Here is a 16,968-nt window from a genome sequence, read left to right as displayed (position 1 = left end):
CTTAAACATCAGCAGGGAAAGACAGCCAGGAGCATGTCGCTGTCCGTGGTGCTGGAATACCTGAGTCCAGGGATCTGACCCTCTGCCGCTGTTGTGAACCCTCAAACTGACATCTGATTATTTTTTAATAGCAGATGAGTCACTGCATGTCCAGCTTCCTTCTTTTCACGCAGACTTTTGGTTTGAGCAGAGGCCTTTAAATGACACATGCAGGCCACAACAAAAACAACTGCATGAATTTTCAGATTTGATCACGTTTTGAATATATGCAAATCTTATATATTTGTGTGATATTTTTCATGCATTTCACCACCATCCCACGTACAAACAAAGCCCACACTGCGCTCAAGACGTGCTGCAGTCAGAACACCTGCAGGGGGATGTGTCCCTGATTCAACAGCCAAACTCTGCTGTCCATTATTCATGCTGAGGTCAGATAAATTGGAAAGGGTTTGGCTTTTTTTCTCTTTGATATCAGTTTCCCCAGAAGAAATGGACATTTCATTTCAGTTTTCATTTCAGTTCTCTTTGTGTCCAGCTGGGCCCCTGCCCGGCCCTTTCTTCTGGAGAGAGACTGCTGACCTACATGCTGCACTGGAAAGACAAATTTATGCTGGCTTAGGAAATTTGGACAAAACTTAAATCAGAGCAGAACTTGGAGAAATAATTGGCTTTGTAGAGAGCAGCTTTTCAGACTTCTCAGAACAACCTGCACCAGATACTTCCACATGTACACAGAGGAAACGTGAGCGTCTTCTGTCCTATAGTATACCCTTACACATGAACACACAATCTGAACATGTGAGGCCATCTATCAGCCGTCATCGAGCCCACCTCCTGCATTTTTAATCCCTCTGTCTGTCAGTCACACAGCATTTCATGAGCTGAGTACAGACGGTACGACTGTTGTGTGGGATGAGATAATGAATGCAGCGGCCTCATTGTCTCACCTGCCTACCTCTCACAGGCATAATGAGTCAAATTTAAGTTTTCAGAAAGAAAAGGAGAAGCAAGGTCTCTTTGAAATATAATGCAAATAAAAAAACTCATTTATTTCTATTTGTCAATTCTCAGTAAGGTGGTTTTATATGTAAACAAGAAAGCCTTTTGAAGGAATAGTAAACAACAAAATCCCATGAAATGCAAAAAAAATTATGGCTTTTAAAATAAAAAAAGAAAGGACTCAAACCTTAATTTCAGCAACTTTGAGTCTTTTGTGCAACAAACTATACAAACATAACAGAGCTCTGATTCAGCATACTTCAATTCTTAATTCTAACCAAAAATGTGGGATGACAAATGCACATTGCTGATATTACTTCAGAAAAAGCCCTTATCCAGAAAGAATGCACTCTTTTAGGGAGTAAGGGACATTTTGCATCCGACTTTATTGATAAAAACAGCTGAACATGGATAAATAATGCAAAGCTAATTTTAATTTTTATGGTTGAGAACAAAAAACATCTGCAGTTTTAAGATTTTAACAAGAATTAAATAAGTTTTTACCGCTATTTGTACTTATTCCTCATACCTTAATCATTAGTAACTGTTAACTAACATTAAATTTGAATTCCTTGTAAATTTCGTCCTCCTGTTCATTATCTTTTTCAATTATCTCTATAGCGCTCGAGAGATATCTCGCCCGGGAGCACAATTTAATACAACACCGGTTCCCCCCAACCCAAAACGGTGACGTCGTCCTCCACACCTTGAACACTCACCTGTCCACTAACAGGTTGTTGTTGAGAGCGCGTGTGAGGCTGCTCGCTCTACGCGTGGCGCGCTCGCCAGTCAAGCTGTACACTACGGCTACATTACGGACTTCCGGTCATTAATTTCAAAATAATAACCACATACGGCTGCTTTTTCTTGGTTTTCTTCCTCCAAGAACTTCATGTTGCGCTCGTTTTAGGATTTTAGAGTAACCTTAACAAATAAATATTGAATAAATACATTTCTTGAGGAGTTTCGTAGCCTGTAATTCAAAGCTAATGTGAAGTACGGGATAAATTAGAAGTGTAAAGTGTCTTTAATAACACTAGTCCTTGAATTAATTTTGTTTTAAATTGAACTAATGATAAAATGACACAAAAAAAATAAAAATCTATTTATTTCGATTGAATTGTGACCACTTGATGGCAGCAGCAGGACACAAAAGTGACACAATGATAATAGAAAAAGGTTTAGATAAGACTGTTTTAACTCTCCACACACTGAAAGGTTAAATATCTGCATCAAAGGCGAGCGATTGCTTTATTTAAACTTGTTTTAGTACCACACATGGGACGAACCCGTGACTTTGAAAGGAAATCCGCCCAGCTTCCGGTGTTGCTCTTGGTAACTCTCGCGCGCTTCAAGCAGCTGGAGCAGCTCGCGGCTGCACGCGCGCCTCGCGCTCCTCTTGCCAGCGGAATACAAACGGAGAAAGGACACCGAGCATCTCTCTGAAGGCTTTACCCTCCGGTTCAGACGTTTTTCCGCCTCCTCCATTCACTATGGGAGCTCAGAGTGACAAACCGGGTCCGGTAAAACCGTCTGGAGGACGCGCTCTGTGACAACAGCTGGTGTTTGACTGACAGACAGACCGGTGAGACGTGACGGACAGGTGAAGCTTTGTAAATGGGAAAATGGTGTAACGTGAAGTGTTTAATTCGGACTTAAGAAGCTGAAGTATGGGGAGGTTATAGTCGGTGAAAGACCGGGGAGGCTTGCGTGTGGTTTTGTGTGCGCTCCGTCTCCTCCGGTGGACACAGCTGAGGAGACCGGAGACACGGACGGAGACGGTGTCGGTGTCGGTGTCGGCTAGTTCGGCGGAGACATGGCAGCGGCTATCGCGAGCGGTTTGATCCGGCAGAAGCGGCAGGCGAGGGAGCAACACGCCCACCGACCGACGACCCACCGGCGTCGGAAGAGCCCCGGGAAGAAGCAGGGGCTGTGCAACGGGAACCTGGTCGACATCTTCTCCAAAGTCCGGATATTTGGCTTGAAGAAGAGGAGGCTACGGAGGCAAGGTGTGCGGGGAAACGGGAGGGGTGGAGGGGAGGTGGGGGGGCACTCACACAGGCAGGCGGCAGCCGCACGCGCGTCAATGTATTGAAATGCATTTGCCACACCAGTGCCACGCACGCGCATAGCTTAGCCTACACTTTTACATTCATACATGAGCTGCTTCATACATGCACGCCCGGGGTGAGCGTGCGCGCGCACACACCCCAATCATGCATAAACAGGTCTGTCTTTCTCTCCCTCTCCTTTGGGGTGACACACACTTGTGCAAACACACACTCTCTCTCTCTCTCTCACACACACACACACACACACACACGCACACACACACACACGCTGTCATGTCTTGTAGTGCCCTATGGTTCACTAGTTTCCAGCTCCATCCATTATTGAAGCCACAGATTAGTCTGTCTGGCCTCTCTGTCTGTCTCTCCATGCATCTTTGCCTCGCTGGCTCATGGTTTAAAAAAGCACCAGGAGGACAGGAACAAAAGTAACACCTCTCTTTTCTTCCTGAATGTGCACTCCTTTCTCTAACAGCAGCTCCTGCACAGAGGAGTGAATACGTCGGCAGTGAATGCAGATTAATGAGTGTTGTGATTGTGTGCCCCGGTAAGTAAGCGTTCAATAGCAGAGGCGATAAGTGCTGCTGTAATCAATTGATTGTGTGGGAAACCAGCAGGTGACGGCGTGCACGGAGGGAGGGATGGGCGAAGGGAGGAGGAGAGAAGGAGGCAGGAAATGAAAAGAAGGGAGGAGGGCGTGACAGAGGAGGAGGAGGACGTGAGGAGTCATGTTGATGGGGATTGGTTTTCACCAGTTTGGTCTGGTCCTCCATCGCCACCCCTTCCTATGTATCAGTTTCTCTTTCCGTTACACTCCTCCTTCCTGTGTTTCCCCCTTCTTTCCTCACCTCTCACCTCACTTTCTTCCTTCTCCACCCTCCTCTTCTCATAAAACCTCTCCATTTCCCCCCCAAATCTCCTCCTTCCCTTCCATTCCAGCCGTCTTGCCTCCTTTCATCTCCTCTCCTCATATCCTCCTCTCCTCTCCTGTCCTCATTAGGTCGCTGCATCTTCATCCTTTCCTTCTCTCCTCATTTTTCTTCTTTTTTTCGCCACCATGCTTTCTACACCTCCCACCCTTCTTCTCCTTTCTCTATAGTTTCTCTTTCTCACCTCTTTATGTCTCCTTTGTATCCTCTTTCCTTTCTTTTTCCTCTCCTTCTCCAGATCCTTCAGATTAAACCCTCTCCTAGATCTTTGCATCCCTTCTTTCAGCATCCTTTCTCCCTCTTTTTTCACCTTCCTGTGTCATCTCCTCCTCCTCCTCCTTTTCTTTATCTTAATCCTCCATTTCATTCCTCCATCCTTTTTTCTGTATTTATTTTTAATAACCTTTCCTTTCTCCTTTCCTTCAATCCTTCCTTCTTACATTAGGTAACACTCCCTCTTTCCTTTACCTGTCGCCTTCACCACCTCCTCATCATCACACCACTTTCTTTACATCCTTTCATCACCTCCTCTTCTCTTCGTCAGCTTCCTTTGTTACCTTTTTCCTCCGCCCTCCTCCTCTCCATCCATCCTTGGCTACACTCCTTTTCATCCAGCTTCATTTGTCCTTCCTTTCTTGAGTTTTGCTGGTTAAAGCTTGTCAACATCCACCTCCATGCTCTTTCTTTGTGTGTGTGTGTGTGTCTTCGAGAGGTTTTGTGAAGACGGGACCGGCAGCCCGTCTCAGACTGATCTGGATTCTTCATTACTCGATCAAAGATGGTTCAATACTGCTTCAATTTGCATGCTGGAGTGAGAGTGACAGAGTGAATATGGGCGCTTATTAAAAATGTGATATCAGTCCACTTCCTGTCTGCAGCTGCTCCGAGCGTCTTGTTATTGTTTGTGATGAATTGATGTATTTTAACCACGTCTTTCTGTTCTTTTAAAGGAGAATTTCGCATCATTTTCATCTTTAGACTTCAGTTTTTGAAGGTTAAATTGTTAAAATTTGTTGTAAAGTACGGCTAACCTCGCTTAAGCTAATTGCAAAGAAAACCCAGTTAAATAAATCCCCATCAGCTGAGTCACTACACCGACCACGACAGGTGTTCTGATCTGAGACGCTGACACTGAAAGCCCCTGCTGTAATGCATCAAACAGGGTTTAAACCTGACACACAGGCCTCCACAAAGAGGTCTAATCCAAGCCAGAACACAGCCCACAGTTCGTCTGACGGATCAGATAACATCCATAACAACCTGATGCTTCTTTAACAAGATAAGACTCACTAAATGACACCTCTCCTTGTTTGTGCGTCACGTAAACAAGTGCAGAGAGATTCAAATGTGGTTGATTCCAGAGCGCCTGCAACAGGCAGCGAGTGTGCTGATTTCTGTGCAGGTGAACTGTTACTCTGAATCCAAGAGCTGCAGAAATATCACAGCTGTCAGTTGGAATGATGTTTACTTAGCAGGAGAAAAATACAGACTGTACTGTTCTGCGTTTGGAGGACAGAGAGGACGTGGAAAGGAGATGTTGGAGCATCTTGTAGCGAGTTAAGAGTGAGCTGTTCAACAGGCAGCATGGTGGAAATCAAGGGGTACTTGGGGTCAAATAAAGCCAGAAATGATCCCTGTGAAACAGAAAGAAAGGAGTTTATCATTTCCTTTAATCTAGATTAGAAAAAGGTTGCATTTTGCAGCATTACATCTTGTACATCTTGGGCATCCTTTTTTTTCCTTTTTCTTTGTTTTTTATTTTTATTTTCTTGTCCTGTCCAGCATCACGACAACAGAATTACGGTCTGGCTGCTGTATTGTGCAGAACATATTTTCTCTTCCAAGAAGATCTGTTTGTGTATAAGGCTCCCTTTGAGTTTAAAATGATACTCTTTATTAGTGTTTTGAAGGGATGCGCAATATATCAGTATCAATATCGATATCGGCCGATGTGTAAAAGTGGGCTGATCTTGACTGATCTTTCAAGACCCAAATAATCTTGTTTTGTCAGACAAAATGTTTTTTGACCACATTCATCTAGGGCGCTCCATCCTTTGACCCTCTCCATGGTCGTCTTTTCTCACGATGGCGCTGCTCTTTCTCTCTGAACTACCTCGACACATCATCTGTGTCAAGATCGTTTTTTTTTGTTGTTGTTGTTTTTTTAAACCAATACTGATATCGATTGATATCGGTCAATATCGGAAAAAATTGGTAAACATCGGTAAATATCGGTAAATATCGGTAAATATTGGCCATAACAGCAATATTAATATCAAATATCAGTATCGGCAAAACCTTCATATCTAGGCATCCCTAGTGTTCTCTAACTTTTTTTTTCTGTAAATTGCCAAGTTTAAAGATTACTGCTTGACCGGTCAAGCAGTAGCTGGGTATTTTCAAAAACAAAAAATGGGCAAATCTGCTAAAAGGTGCAACTCAAAGCATGCAAAACCCATATTTTGGTCAGCAATGGGGGTCAGCAATCGGCCCATTCTTACATAAGAAACTGATCTTATATACCTCTGGGAAGGTCTGACAGCCAGATATTGTTGCTTTTTGCTCTGAGACCTAAAACTCAGGACACTTCATTGGTTGTTAAAGTAAAACATTAAAAAAATATTGTTTCACAGGTAAGATGAGAATATTGAAAGTATATTCTGTCAGTTATAAAAAATGAAAAATAAAAATCAGTAGGTGATCGATGATCGGTGATCGGCCAGAAAATTGTGATCGGAGCACCCCTAGAAATATCTGCCGTTTCCCACATACCCGACTAAGTGGCGTTAATAAGGAGCAGGAGAATTGACTTCTGGGTAACACTCAACGCCTCAAAGCTTCTGACGTGGCAGGTTGTTGATCCACCATGCTCCAACCCTGCACACGCGTGATGGGCGGCGTTCAGACCTCCTGTTCAACGTGTGTGTGGCTCCCTGGCTCTGTACGTCTATAAGTCACTCCTGTGAGACGCCTTCTTGCTTTTTAATCAATGCATCATAATAAACATGCACCGATAATCCATAGTCTTCATCAATTGCTGCTCTGGAGACGTCTGTCAGTGCAGCGTGAGCCTCTGGATGTGAGTGTGTGTGTGTGTGTGTGTGTGTTATTGATTTAAGAGGATAAAAATCAGACAAGCTGCTTCATTGTGAACATTCTGGACGCTCAGAGTGTGTGTTCTGATGAGGAAGCCTCCTTTTTTAGCTCTCTAAGTGTTTCTCTAATCACTAATCACTCTGATGTTAATGAAGATGAAATGGTTGCATTCAGAAGCGGCTGTCTACTCCAGTGTGTGTGTGTGTGTGTAGTAAAGAAGACAGAGTCTTGCTGGTGCGAGACACCCATGTTGATATTTCACCCCCGTGTTAACCGCCACATCTCCACTCAGACTGAGGCGAATTAGCCGACAATACGACACGTCAAATCAGCTCGACGGCGTGACGAAGCTGACTGATTGAATCACATCACGTTATGGTGGAAATGCAGCTTAGCGTCTGAGTGTGTGCATGTGCAAGTGTGTGTGTGTTTCAGTGTGGATGGGGGAATACCCTTTCACTGGAACAGTCTGGAATCACGAGGCTGTTGCTGTGGCAACGCGAGGATGGGAATTTCCCTAGTAACAAGGCGGGATGCTGGGGATGCTGGGAGGAGTGGGAACATGCATCACCTTGACGAATGTGGGAATGTCACCGTGGTCAGAATAGGAATGGAGGGATAAGTGGAATGTGAGGTGGATGAATAGGCGCATAAATAGATGATGAGGTGGATGTGTGTAGTGCTATCGTCTCCTCACTTGTCGCTGCAAACACAACAGCAAGACCACTATTTGTAGAGCTGCAGATGACTGTTATTACTCCTCTCTTTAAACCCAGGGATGATCCTCACTTCCAAAAGAAAGACCACCCTCTCCTCCATCCTGAATATAAAACATCACGTTTCACCAATCAATATCTCACAAGTCACAAAAAAGAAGTGAAACCTTTTTTGGAAATTTCACTCTGACAGAGCAGAGACATAATAACCGCTGAATATTGGCTTTCGCCGCTTTGATGAGAAAATAAATCATCAGAAAACTCCCGTCTGCTGAGTCACGACACCAGGCCAGGAAAGGTGTTCAGGTATCACATGTCGCCTCTGAAAAGAAAGGGATGAAAACCAGCCACACTAACACAAAAACCTGTTTGATACCAAAATAAAAAGCACAACAACCTGATGGCTCTATTTTAAAACAAGTGACATTTCCAGCAGCTTCCTGCGTCACATAAATGAACCCCGAGATTAAAACGCTGATTTCAGTGTGAGCTGGCCAGGTGTTATTCTGATTCAAAGAGCAGCAGAAATATCACAGCTGTCAGTCTGACTGATTTTTACCCAGTGCAACAAAAGAACGCTAACGAAGTCATCTTCAAAACATCAAACAGTCTTCATTTTGGAGCCCATACAATGAAATATCTTCGGCTGTACATTCTCCTCATCCTCCAGCCGAGCAACCCTGAGAATGTGGAGGCGAAAAAAAAAAAGTCTGCATTCTTTCTGCTGGGATTTGAGTCGGCTCCTGAGGTGACAACAACTAGAGGGATTTGCAAACCCACTCCCACCCACTCCTTGAGTTACTCTGCTTCCTCCTTCAAACTTTGAGTTGTTACCAGGTCCTGTTCTTCTCATAGGCTCACCATGTTTATCTTGGTGTTTTTCCACCATTGACTTCTCCATTGACGCCAAACTGTCCGCATTTGCAGTGGTGTTTTTACTTCTTTTTTGCTCCTGTGCGTCCAGAGATCCTGCATGTAACCATGGTTGCATTGATTTCACATGAAATTTCACCAGTCATGTCGATGCTATCTGGTGCTAGGCCCAATGTTCACCATGAGCTGAGGAGAAGAAAGCAAGGACGACGTGCTGGTGCAGCAGTGTGATCTAAGAAGTGACAACATCGCCCTGTCCTTCTATCCAAGGTTAAGGTGAATGTAAGATATATCTCCCAGCACAGGGAATACCAGAGTAGCATCATGCTATTTGCAGGCATGGTTAACAGAGCTAGCACCAGACATGGGATTTGAGTCGGCTCCTGAGGTGACAACAACTGGAGGGATTCTCAAACCCACTCCCACCCACTCCTTGAGTTACTCTGCTCCCTCCGTCAAACTTTGAGTTGCAACCAGGTCCTGTTCTTCTGTTTGGCTCACCATGCTTATTTTGGTGTTTTTCCACCTCTGCATCCATATGTCCCCTGTCATTACGGCTCATTTTTTGTCCATTGACGCCAAAGTGTTTGCACCTACAGTGGTGTTTTTACTTCTTTTTTTGCTCCTGTGAGTCCATAGATCTTACATGTAACCATGTTTGCATTGATTTCACATGAAATTTCACCAGCCATGTCGATGCTATCCGGTGCTAGGCCCAATGTTCACCATGAGCTGAGGAGAAGAAAGCAAGGACATCGTGCTGGTGCAGCAGTGTGATCTAAGAAGTGACAACATCGCCCTGTCCTTCTATCCAAGGTTAAGGTGAATGTAAGATATATCTCCCAGCACAGAGAATACCGGAGTAGCATCATGCTATTCACAGGCATAGCTAACAGAGCTAACACCGGACATCAACACCACATTAGAAGAACTTCACCTGCTGTGAGAGGACAGGATACAGGAAAGTGAGGCAGAAAGAAGTTCAGTCCTGGTCTTGTCGATAACCCCAAAAAGTGGCGTTATATGAGATCTTTAAGGAACAAGAATGATAAAAATTATGAGCTGCAGCCTTGGGGGATTCTGATTATTCTGATTTGTTTTCTGTTTTTTTTTTTTTTTTTTTGTAGCTGTACTCTTGCACGTGATGTGTGTAGTCGTAGTAACAGTCTTTAAATCTTAAAGATGTTTTATCGATGGCACGACATGCTGAGCAGTGTGAGGGGAACTTCTTCAAGGCTTCACTCCTCTGCTGCACAAGATGGATCCTACACAGCGATGGAAAACACCCTTCCTCCCCTTTCTCTCTTACACACACACACACACACACACACACACACACACACACACACACACACACACACACACACACACTTGAGAAAACTAGGCCAGCCCTAGCTTTTTTCCATCTCTGTGCATTAGGGTATACCTCCACACACCCTCTCTTACACACACATGTTCAAAGGGGATTCCCACCCTGCCCTGCTTTCGCTGAGCTGCTGCCAGAGGCAACATCCCCGGATTCTACGGAGCGAGAACGGGGTGTGGCTGCGTGGAAATGTGCAAGAGGAGCCATGTTTAATAACCAGTGTCACCAGCAGTCGTGTGTGTAGGTGTGCGTGTGTGTTTGTGTATGGAAAGAGCGTGCAATCTGCTGCAGAAGGTGTGATGGAGGTGATGGGAAAATGCCTGTCTGTACCTGCCAGGGAGCTGTGACTGTCATATCACCTCACGCCTGCTCTCCGTCTTTATCCTGTGACTCAGCTCTGTCTTTGCCACCCTTTACCCTCTCTTATTACCACTGTGGGACCAAAGTAGATCTGAGGGTCAAAAAGCTGCACAGACTATTCCATTCTGTGCATTTTTGTATGAATCAGAACTCACCTTGGAAATCTTCTGATCCAGATGTTCTTCCTGAAGCAGCTCCATGAAAGTTTCAGGAATTATTTATCACTGCTATTCAAGTGGAACAATGACCACAGGGGACGGATTAGTCCAACAATCCTGTAATGGATTGGACGTGCCTGACTAAGTCTCCACACAGGAAATCCCCCAGGATGCAGCGAGTGGTCGCATTGTTCTTCAACCACAAACTGCATCCCAAAAATGTGCGTGAATGAAGAGAAATCAGATGGCTGTGTTTCTAATTCTCTGTTTTGTTTGTGTTTTTGCAGAACCACAGCTGAAGGGCATAGTAACCAGGTTGTTCTGCAGGCAGGGCTTCTATCTCCAGATGGGCCAGGATGGAAGTCTGGACGGGACCAAAGACGACAGCACCAACTCATGTAAGAGCACACAAGCTTAGGTCAGATTGTAGATGAGTGTGCAGAGCCCTGCTGAGGATCTATAATACAGTAACAATCATTACATTCATCAAAACCTGTCCGAAAGGCCGGGCGGGGAATAACGAATCTGTCTGCTGCTTCAGCACCACGGACAGCGACATGGATTTATCAATACACAGAGGAGGTGATAGATTCTAACCTTTCAGTCACATGCTACACCAACTGTAAAATAAACTGCAGGGGGAGCAGAAAGAGGAGGACGCTGTTTTTAAATATTCACATGAAGCATGTGTGACCATCTGGATCCTTCGTCTCACCCTCAGAAAGAGACAGTCATTGTGTTTTCATCACCGGCTGTCTTGTCCTGAGAGCGACAAGTGGTTTCTGAGAGGATTTTGTTTTTTAAGGAGCAGTTTACTGGACCTCTGCACCGGACTCTGCCCTCAGGGAGGAGCTGCAGATGGACGGCTTATTGATTAATGCAGCCTCCGCTGTACTCGGAGAGAAAATCAAATGCTAATCACTACAGCCGGCATCTCGCTGCTGGTTCAAAGTGTCCTCTCCACATTGGCTGAGCCGTCCTCGTGTTGTAGCAGTGTCCCTCTTGTTTACTATGGCTCCTCTTTCAGTTTTTGGCAAAGAAAATCTATGAATCCATTTTTTAAATATCATCTGCAGCTCAAGCTTGTCTCTAATGAAAGTGCCTTGTAAACTCTGAGTATGTTTATTACAGAGATTTAACACCTATTACCAAGTAAGCCTCATTTTGACTGACAGTAATGGACTCAAACCAACAACAGAAATTAGCATCCCAGCATCTGTCCTGGGAGAATCCTTTCTTTGGTGAAACATTGATCCACCTGTCTTGCAACACTTAACCTGAGGCAGATTATTGGCAGGTATTGATGGTGAAAATCAAAAGCTTGACTGAAAAAACAGACATGTGCGTCTGTTAAGGGTTTTTTAAAAGAGCCTAATTTGTGTGTCAGGATAATGCAGACTGGTGCAAAAACTAAAACATAAGCAGTGTTAATGTCTTTTTTTTTTAATACAAAAATTGTTTTAGTAAAAAACTATAAGCCACATTTACCCGATTGGTAGAGAAATATTTTAAGATATAGGAGAATTGAATGTGGCGTTCCACAGGGTTCAGTTTTGGTGCCCAAACATTTTCATTTATATATAAATATTTGTGAAGGCTCAAATCTTCTACTTTTTATGCAGACGTCGCAAATTTATTTTGTTCAAAAGACAATGTGGAAACATCTGAAATCACTGAAAATGAAATGGTTAGGCTTAAAACTTGGTTTGACGGAAATTAAGTTATCCTTAAACTTCAGAAAAACTAAGTTTATAGTCTTTGCTAATAAAAGGAAGGACCGTATTCCAGTAGCTCTTGATTTAAAAAGAATTTTGAAAGGTGGCTGAGTTAAGATTTTTGGCAGTTAGAATGGATGAAAAAAACGAGTTTTAAACATCATATATATGTTAAAAAAGGTATCTGAGAATATCGTTATTTTGAACAAAGCCAAGTAAGTTTTTTAATGTCATACCACAAGAATGTTGTATTGTTTACTTGTTCTACCATATTTTAGCTATTGTATAAAAGTGCGGGGAAACATGTTCAAACATAATGACATTGTTTTTATTGTAGAGAAGAGCCATAACAACAATTCACAAAGTTGAATTTAGAGGAAATACACATAGTTTTTGTTCAGTCTGATATAGAAAATAAAACATTACCGGAATGTATTAAAAAATTGTTTGTGTTTACTTCAGATGATAAAAATCACAAGATCTGATTTTAACTATCAAATTACTCAGACAACCTCAAAACAAAGGTGTATTAATGCCATGTCTTCTTGTTGGACTTTTTCTTACAGGCATTAAGCCTGGGGTTGATGGTGAAGTCATCTTAAAGTTTTGGGTTCAAAACAGGGGCTGTCAAAAAAAAAATTCTTCTAGCCGCTCCTTTCTCATCATCATGTAGGATGTCCATTTGAAATGATTAGGATAAATTTGTATTCATTAAAATCACTGTGAGGAATTTCTGAGTGATCTTGAAAGATTCTCCTTTCTAGAAATATGTCTGATCCTAATCTACACTTTAAAATGAGATTACCAGCACCAAATACTACTTCTTTGCTTCCTAATCGAGTTGAGCCACTCTGGATTGATTAACGGCGCGTCTAGGTCTCGATGACAACACCATACGGGCTAAAAAAATTTAGTGGTAAAAAGAGAGATCTGTGATTAATTTTGTAGTGATGGTGGACACTGGAGCCTAACTGTCAGACAGAAAAAAAATAGAAGAGCAGAACAAAGATAAACAGGAGAGTGATAGAGCACGAGCTAAAGGCTAACACACTGGCTGAAGGCCAAAACATGCACTAATGGTAAAACAGGTACTAAATGCTGAATCATGAGCAAAAGGCTAAAAGTAAAGCTAAAGGCTAAAAGACAAGCTAAATGCTTAAACAGAAGTTAAAAGCTAAAACATGAGCTAATGGCTAAAAGATGAGCTAAAGGCTTAATCACAGGTTAAAGGCTAAAACACACAGGCTAAATGCTAAAACATGAGCTAATAGCTAAAACACAGGCTAACAGCCAAAATATGAGCTGAAACCTAAAACACGAGCTAGAGGCTGAAACAAACAGTTTAAAGACTAAAACACGAGCTAAAGGCTAAATCACAGGCTAACAGCTAAAATATGAGGTAAAGCCTAAAACACAGGCTAAAGGCTTAAACACACAAGTTAAAGGCTTGAACAGGAGCTAAAGGCTAAAACACGGGCTAAAGGGTTCAAACAGATTAATACACACGCCTTAAGAAACATGTCTTCACGACGGTGTTTGTGAGATTTGAGCCAAAGGTGCCACTGCAGCCCAATTTAAACAGATCCTCCTCATAATATCTTTAAAGATTAAATTGTTGTGCATTTTAATAAAGGGATAAATAAAAATGAATATTTATGAATGAATGATTATAAAAGAGAAATATGAGGCTTGATTTGTTAGTTTGAGTAAAAAAAAACTGCAGAGCCATCAAAAAAAACTCATTTGTCTTGTCCTGTTTGAGGAAACATAAAGCGACACACAGGTGACTTTCTTTGTTCTGTCCTCCTCAGCTCTGTTTAACTTAATTCCTGTGGGTCTGAGAGTCGTGGCCATCCAATCAGTCAAGACCGGCCTCTACATCGCCATGAACGGGGAGGGTCACCTCTACTCATCGGTAAGCTGCAACACACACACACACAAACATGGCACCTTAATCTGGTTGGGCATAAGTTTTATTGTTTTAATCTGCAAGGTGAGCACAAGGGGAGAAAAGTTAGGATGCTTGTTTGCATATTTTGTGTTAGGAACAAAAGTTTTGGATTGCTTCAGCCTGCAGGAGAGAGGTGGGCTGCAGAGTAATCCTGCAGGAGGAGAAAGTGCACAATCAAAGAGAATGCAGTTTTTTATTTAAGTGTCCAGAAGAATGTTAGACTCCAAACTCTCACAACAGAAGCAGAAACTGCAGCTGCTCTGGCTGATTCCCCCTTCAAATAGTTTTAATTAGTGCTCAAAAAATGCAAAATAAAAGCATAAAAAGCTGAATTATACGGACCTTTGTTGAGGCATTGACACTAATAGGAGACATAGAGAACAAAAGGAAAGACAGGATGGAAAAGAAGGGAAGGAGAAGATGGTGAGGAGCGAGTGGAGTGGAAATAATGCGGAGGAGAAGCCGCTCGTAGATCTGCTGGAGAGGAATATGAATTATTTCAACGCTGACTCTTCAGAGAGAGTTCACACTCCTCCTCTTCCCGACATCATCCCTCCTTTCCTCCCCTCCGTTCTTTCTTTCAACGAGGATGACAGCAGACAAAAAGGAGGGGCAGAAGAGGTTACGGGAGGAGACTAGCAGAAAGGAGAGGTGACGGAGAGAAGGGGACAGGGGAGGAGAGGAGATGAAAGGAAGGAAATGAAAAAGGGAGAGGTGAGAGGGATGAAAGGTGAGGCCGGGACAAATGGTGAAGAAGCAAGAGAAGAAAAGATGAGGTGGGAGGAGAGGGGACGGAGGTGACGGAGAAACGGGACGAGGACAATATGAGAGGAGAGAAGAGAGGATGAAGGAAACAAAAGGTGAAGATGACACAAGAAGGGAGAGACTGGAAAACAACAGAGGAGGAAGGAATGGTGGTCTGAGATTGTTGCCAGAGAATAAAGAAGAAAGATGGAAGACAGGATGAAAAAAGCAGAAAAGAGGAAAAGATGGGGAGGAAAAAAAGAGTCTAAACGTTGTAGACGAAAGGATGAGGAGTAATCTGGAGGAGACAGAGAGGAGATCTGTGCTGCTCTGCTGGGCTTTCTCAGCCTGTCTCTGAGAGGCACAGATGCATGAGGGCTTCCTGTAAATAATTGAAGAGGGGGAGTCCCCCCCTACACACACACACACACACACACACTCACACACACACACACACACTCTGCAGAACAAGAAATCCCCTCTAAAGCTGCGTTGAGGGAAAGTGTGGCTGTTTGATCGTGCTCCAGCTCTGCGACGAGTCCCAGGCAGCTATATGATGACGAATGTATGAATTACAAACAGCAGGTTTGATCTACGGGGAAGCTTGATGTCTAATTGGCTGCCAGAGATCTCTCGACAGGTGTAACGTGTGGAAAAGGCTGCAGAGGAGATGCTCATTAAACATTAGCGCGGCGCGATCACAGCTTTGTTTTATCCCGGCCTGAACCTGGGCAGTTTCCCTCCGCTCACGCCGGCTGAGCGGCTTATTCATCAGCTTGAATTATGTTTCATCATGACAGGTTAGTTATTACGGAGGTGTCACGGAGTCGATACAAAGCAGATTATACTCCTCTAACTTACACTAAAAATGTCAGCAGGCTTTCTCTGGAACATTCTGCAGATAGATGTTGAACACGCCTCCTTGGACTGCAGCTAAATGTTGTGATTGTTGTTTCGCAGCGTGACGATTGTTACAAGGACAAAATGTTCTAAAAAATGAAAATGTGATGGAGGGGGAACTTTATTTACTTTGGTAATTTTTCAGTGGATTTGATTTGAGTCTGTGACTGAAAAAAAATCAAACACATTTACATTTTTATTAGTTGGTTCAACAACAGATCGTCTTCACTCCAGCTTTAACTCTTTAAGACTGACCATACCAAGTCTGCCGGAGCATATCTTTACATTTTCACATGCTGTAGTGTCAGTCTTTAAATATAACTTTTATCCATCGAATCCAACACTTATATCCCAAACTTAAACAAAAGTAAAGACTTATGACCAGTGTAGTTTAGTTTAGTTGGTCTGTATTGCATTTATGTTGACATAAGAATATCCTCTTCACTCTGAAAATGTTAAATGCACGATCAGAAAATACAAAAAAATAAATAAAAAAATAAATAAAAAAATAAAGCAAAACGATCGACAGAAGTACAAATTTCCATCAAACAAAAAACAAACAAACAAAAAAAAAATCTTTATTACAATTGTTATTAATACGTTTTTTATTATACTCAATAAATTGCTAAAAAAATGTAATAAACCATAAAAAAGAGAAAATTTGGATCGTTAGGTTTTTGTTGTTTTGGCTTGATACTAGATTTCTGTGAACACATTAGTGGAAGGAAATTGTATTTTGGTTCATTTTGGAAACAAAATAAGGAAGTGGAACCCCCTAATTTTTATACCTAAAAAGAATGATCCTTCAATCTGATCTAGTTTCACGTGTACCGCCATTTAAAGCATAAGCTGTTTTCCAAATTGCCTATCAAATGAAAGCCTACTGCGTCAGAGAAAATTAAGTCTGTTGTAGCCAGTATGCAAAAAAAACAACAACAAAAAAAACATCCAAAATCCGTATTTCTCAGCATATAACGAACCACTCTACCTGGCGTACCATTTCCCACAATGCACAGCACCAACACTATGCAGTTGGCACGCACTTGAACAAAATCCTAAATAAGGGTGTGTAGGAATTTAGGTTACTTG

General features: G+C 42.7%; 1 protein-coding gene across 2 annotated transcripts in view; it reads left to right on the top strand.

Annotated features, from left to right (window-relative positions):
* Nucleotides 1–16,968, top strand: part of LOC141785962 (fibroblast growth factor 14-like) — a 46,680-nt gene that overhangs the window by 14,443 nt on the left and 15,269 nt on the right. Inside the window, exons 1-3 of one of the 2 annotated variants that reach the window (XM_074664622.1) lie at nucleotides 2,372–3,011; nucleotides 10,857–10,967; nucleotides 14,096–14,199. In XM_074664622.1, coding sequence (XP_074520723.1) covers nucleotides 2,819–3,011; nucleotides 10,857–10,967; nucleotides 14,096–14,199 — 408 coding nt within the window. In that variant the 5' untranslated portion in view covers nucleotides 2,372–2,818. Of the gene's footprint in view, nucleotides 1–2,371; nucleotides 3,012–10,856; nucleotides 10,968–14,095; nucleotides 14,200–16,968 lie in introns of those variants that run through there. The other variant, XM_074664621.1, reaches the window with a different exon arrangement.

Source organism: Halichoeres trimaculatus, unplaced genomic scaffold, assembly GCF_033239565.1.
Source record: "Halichoeres trimaculatus isolate MK-OKI-2021-1 unplaced genomic scaffold, fHalTri1.1 fHalTri1_scaffold_24, whole genome shotgun sequence".
In the NCBI taxonomy this organism is placed as follows: domain Eukaryota; kingdom Metazoa; phylum Chordata; class Actinopteri; order Labriformes; family Labridae; genus Halichoeres; species Halichoeres trimaculatus.
This window is presented reverse-complemented; position numbering and strand designations above follow the sequence as displayed.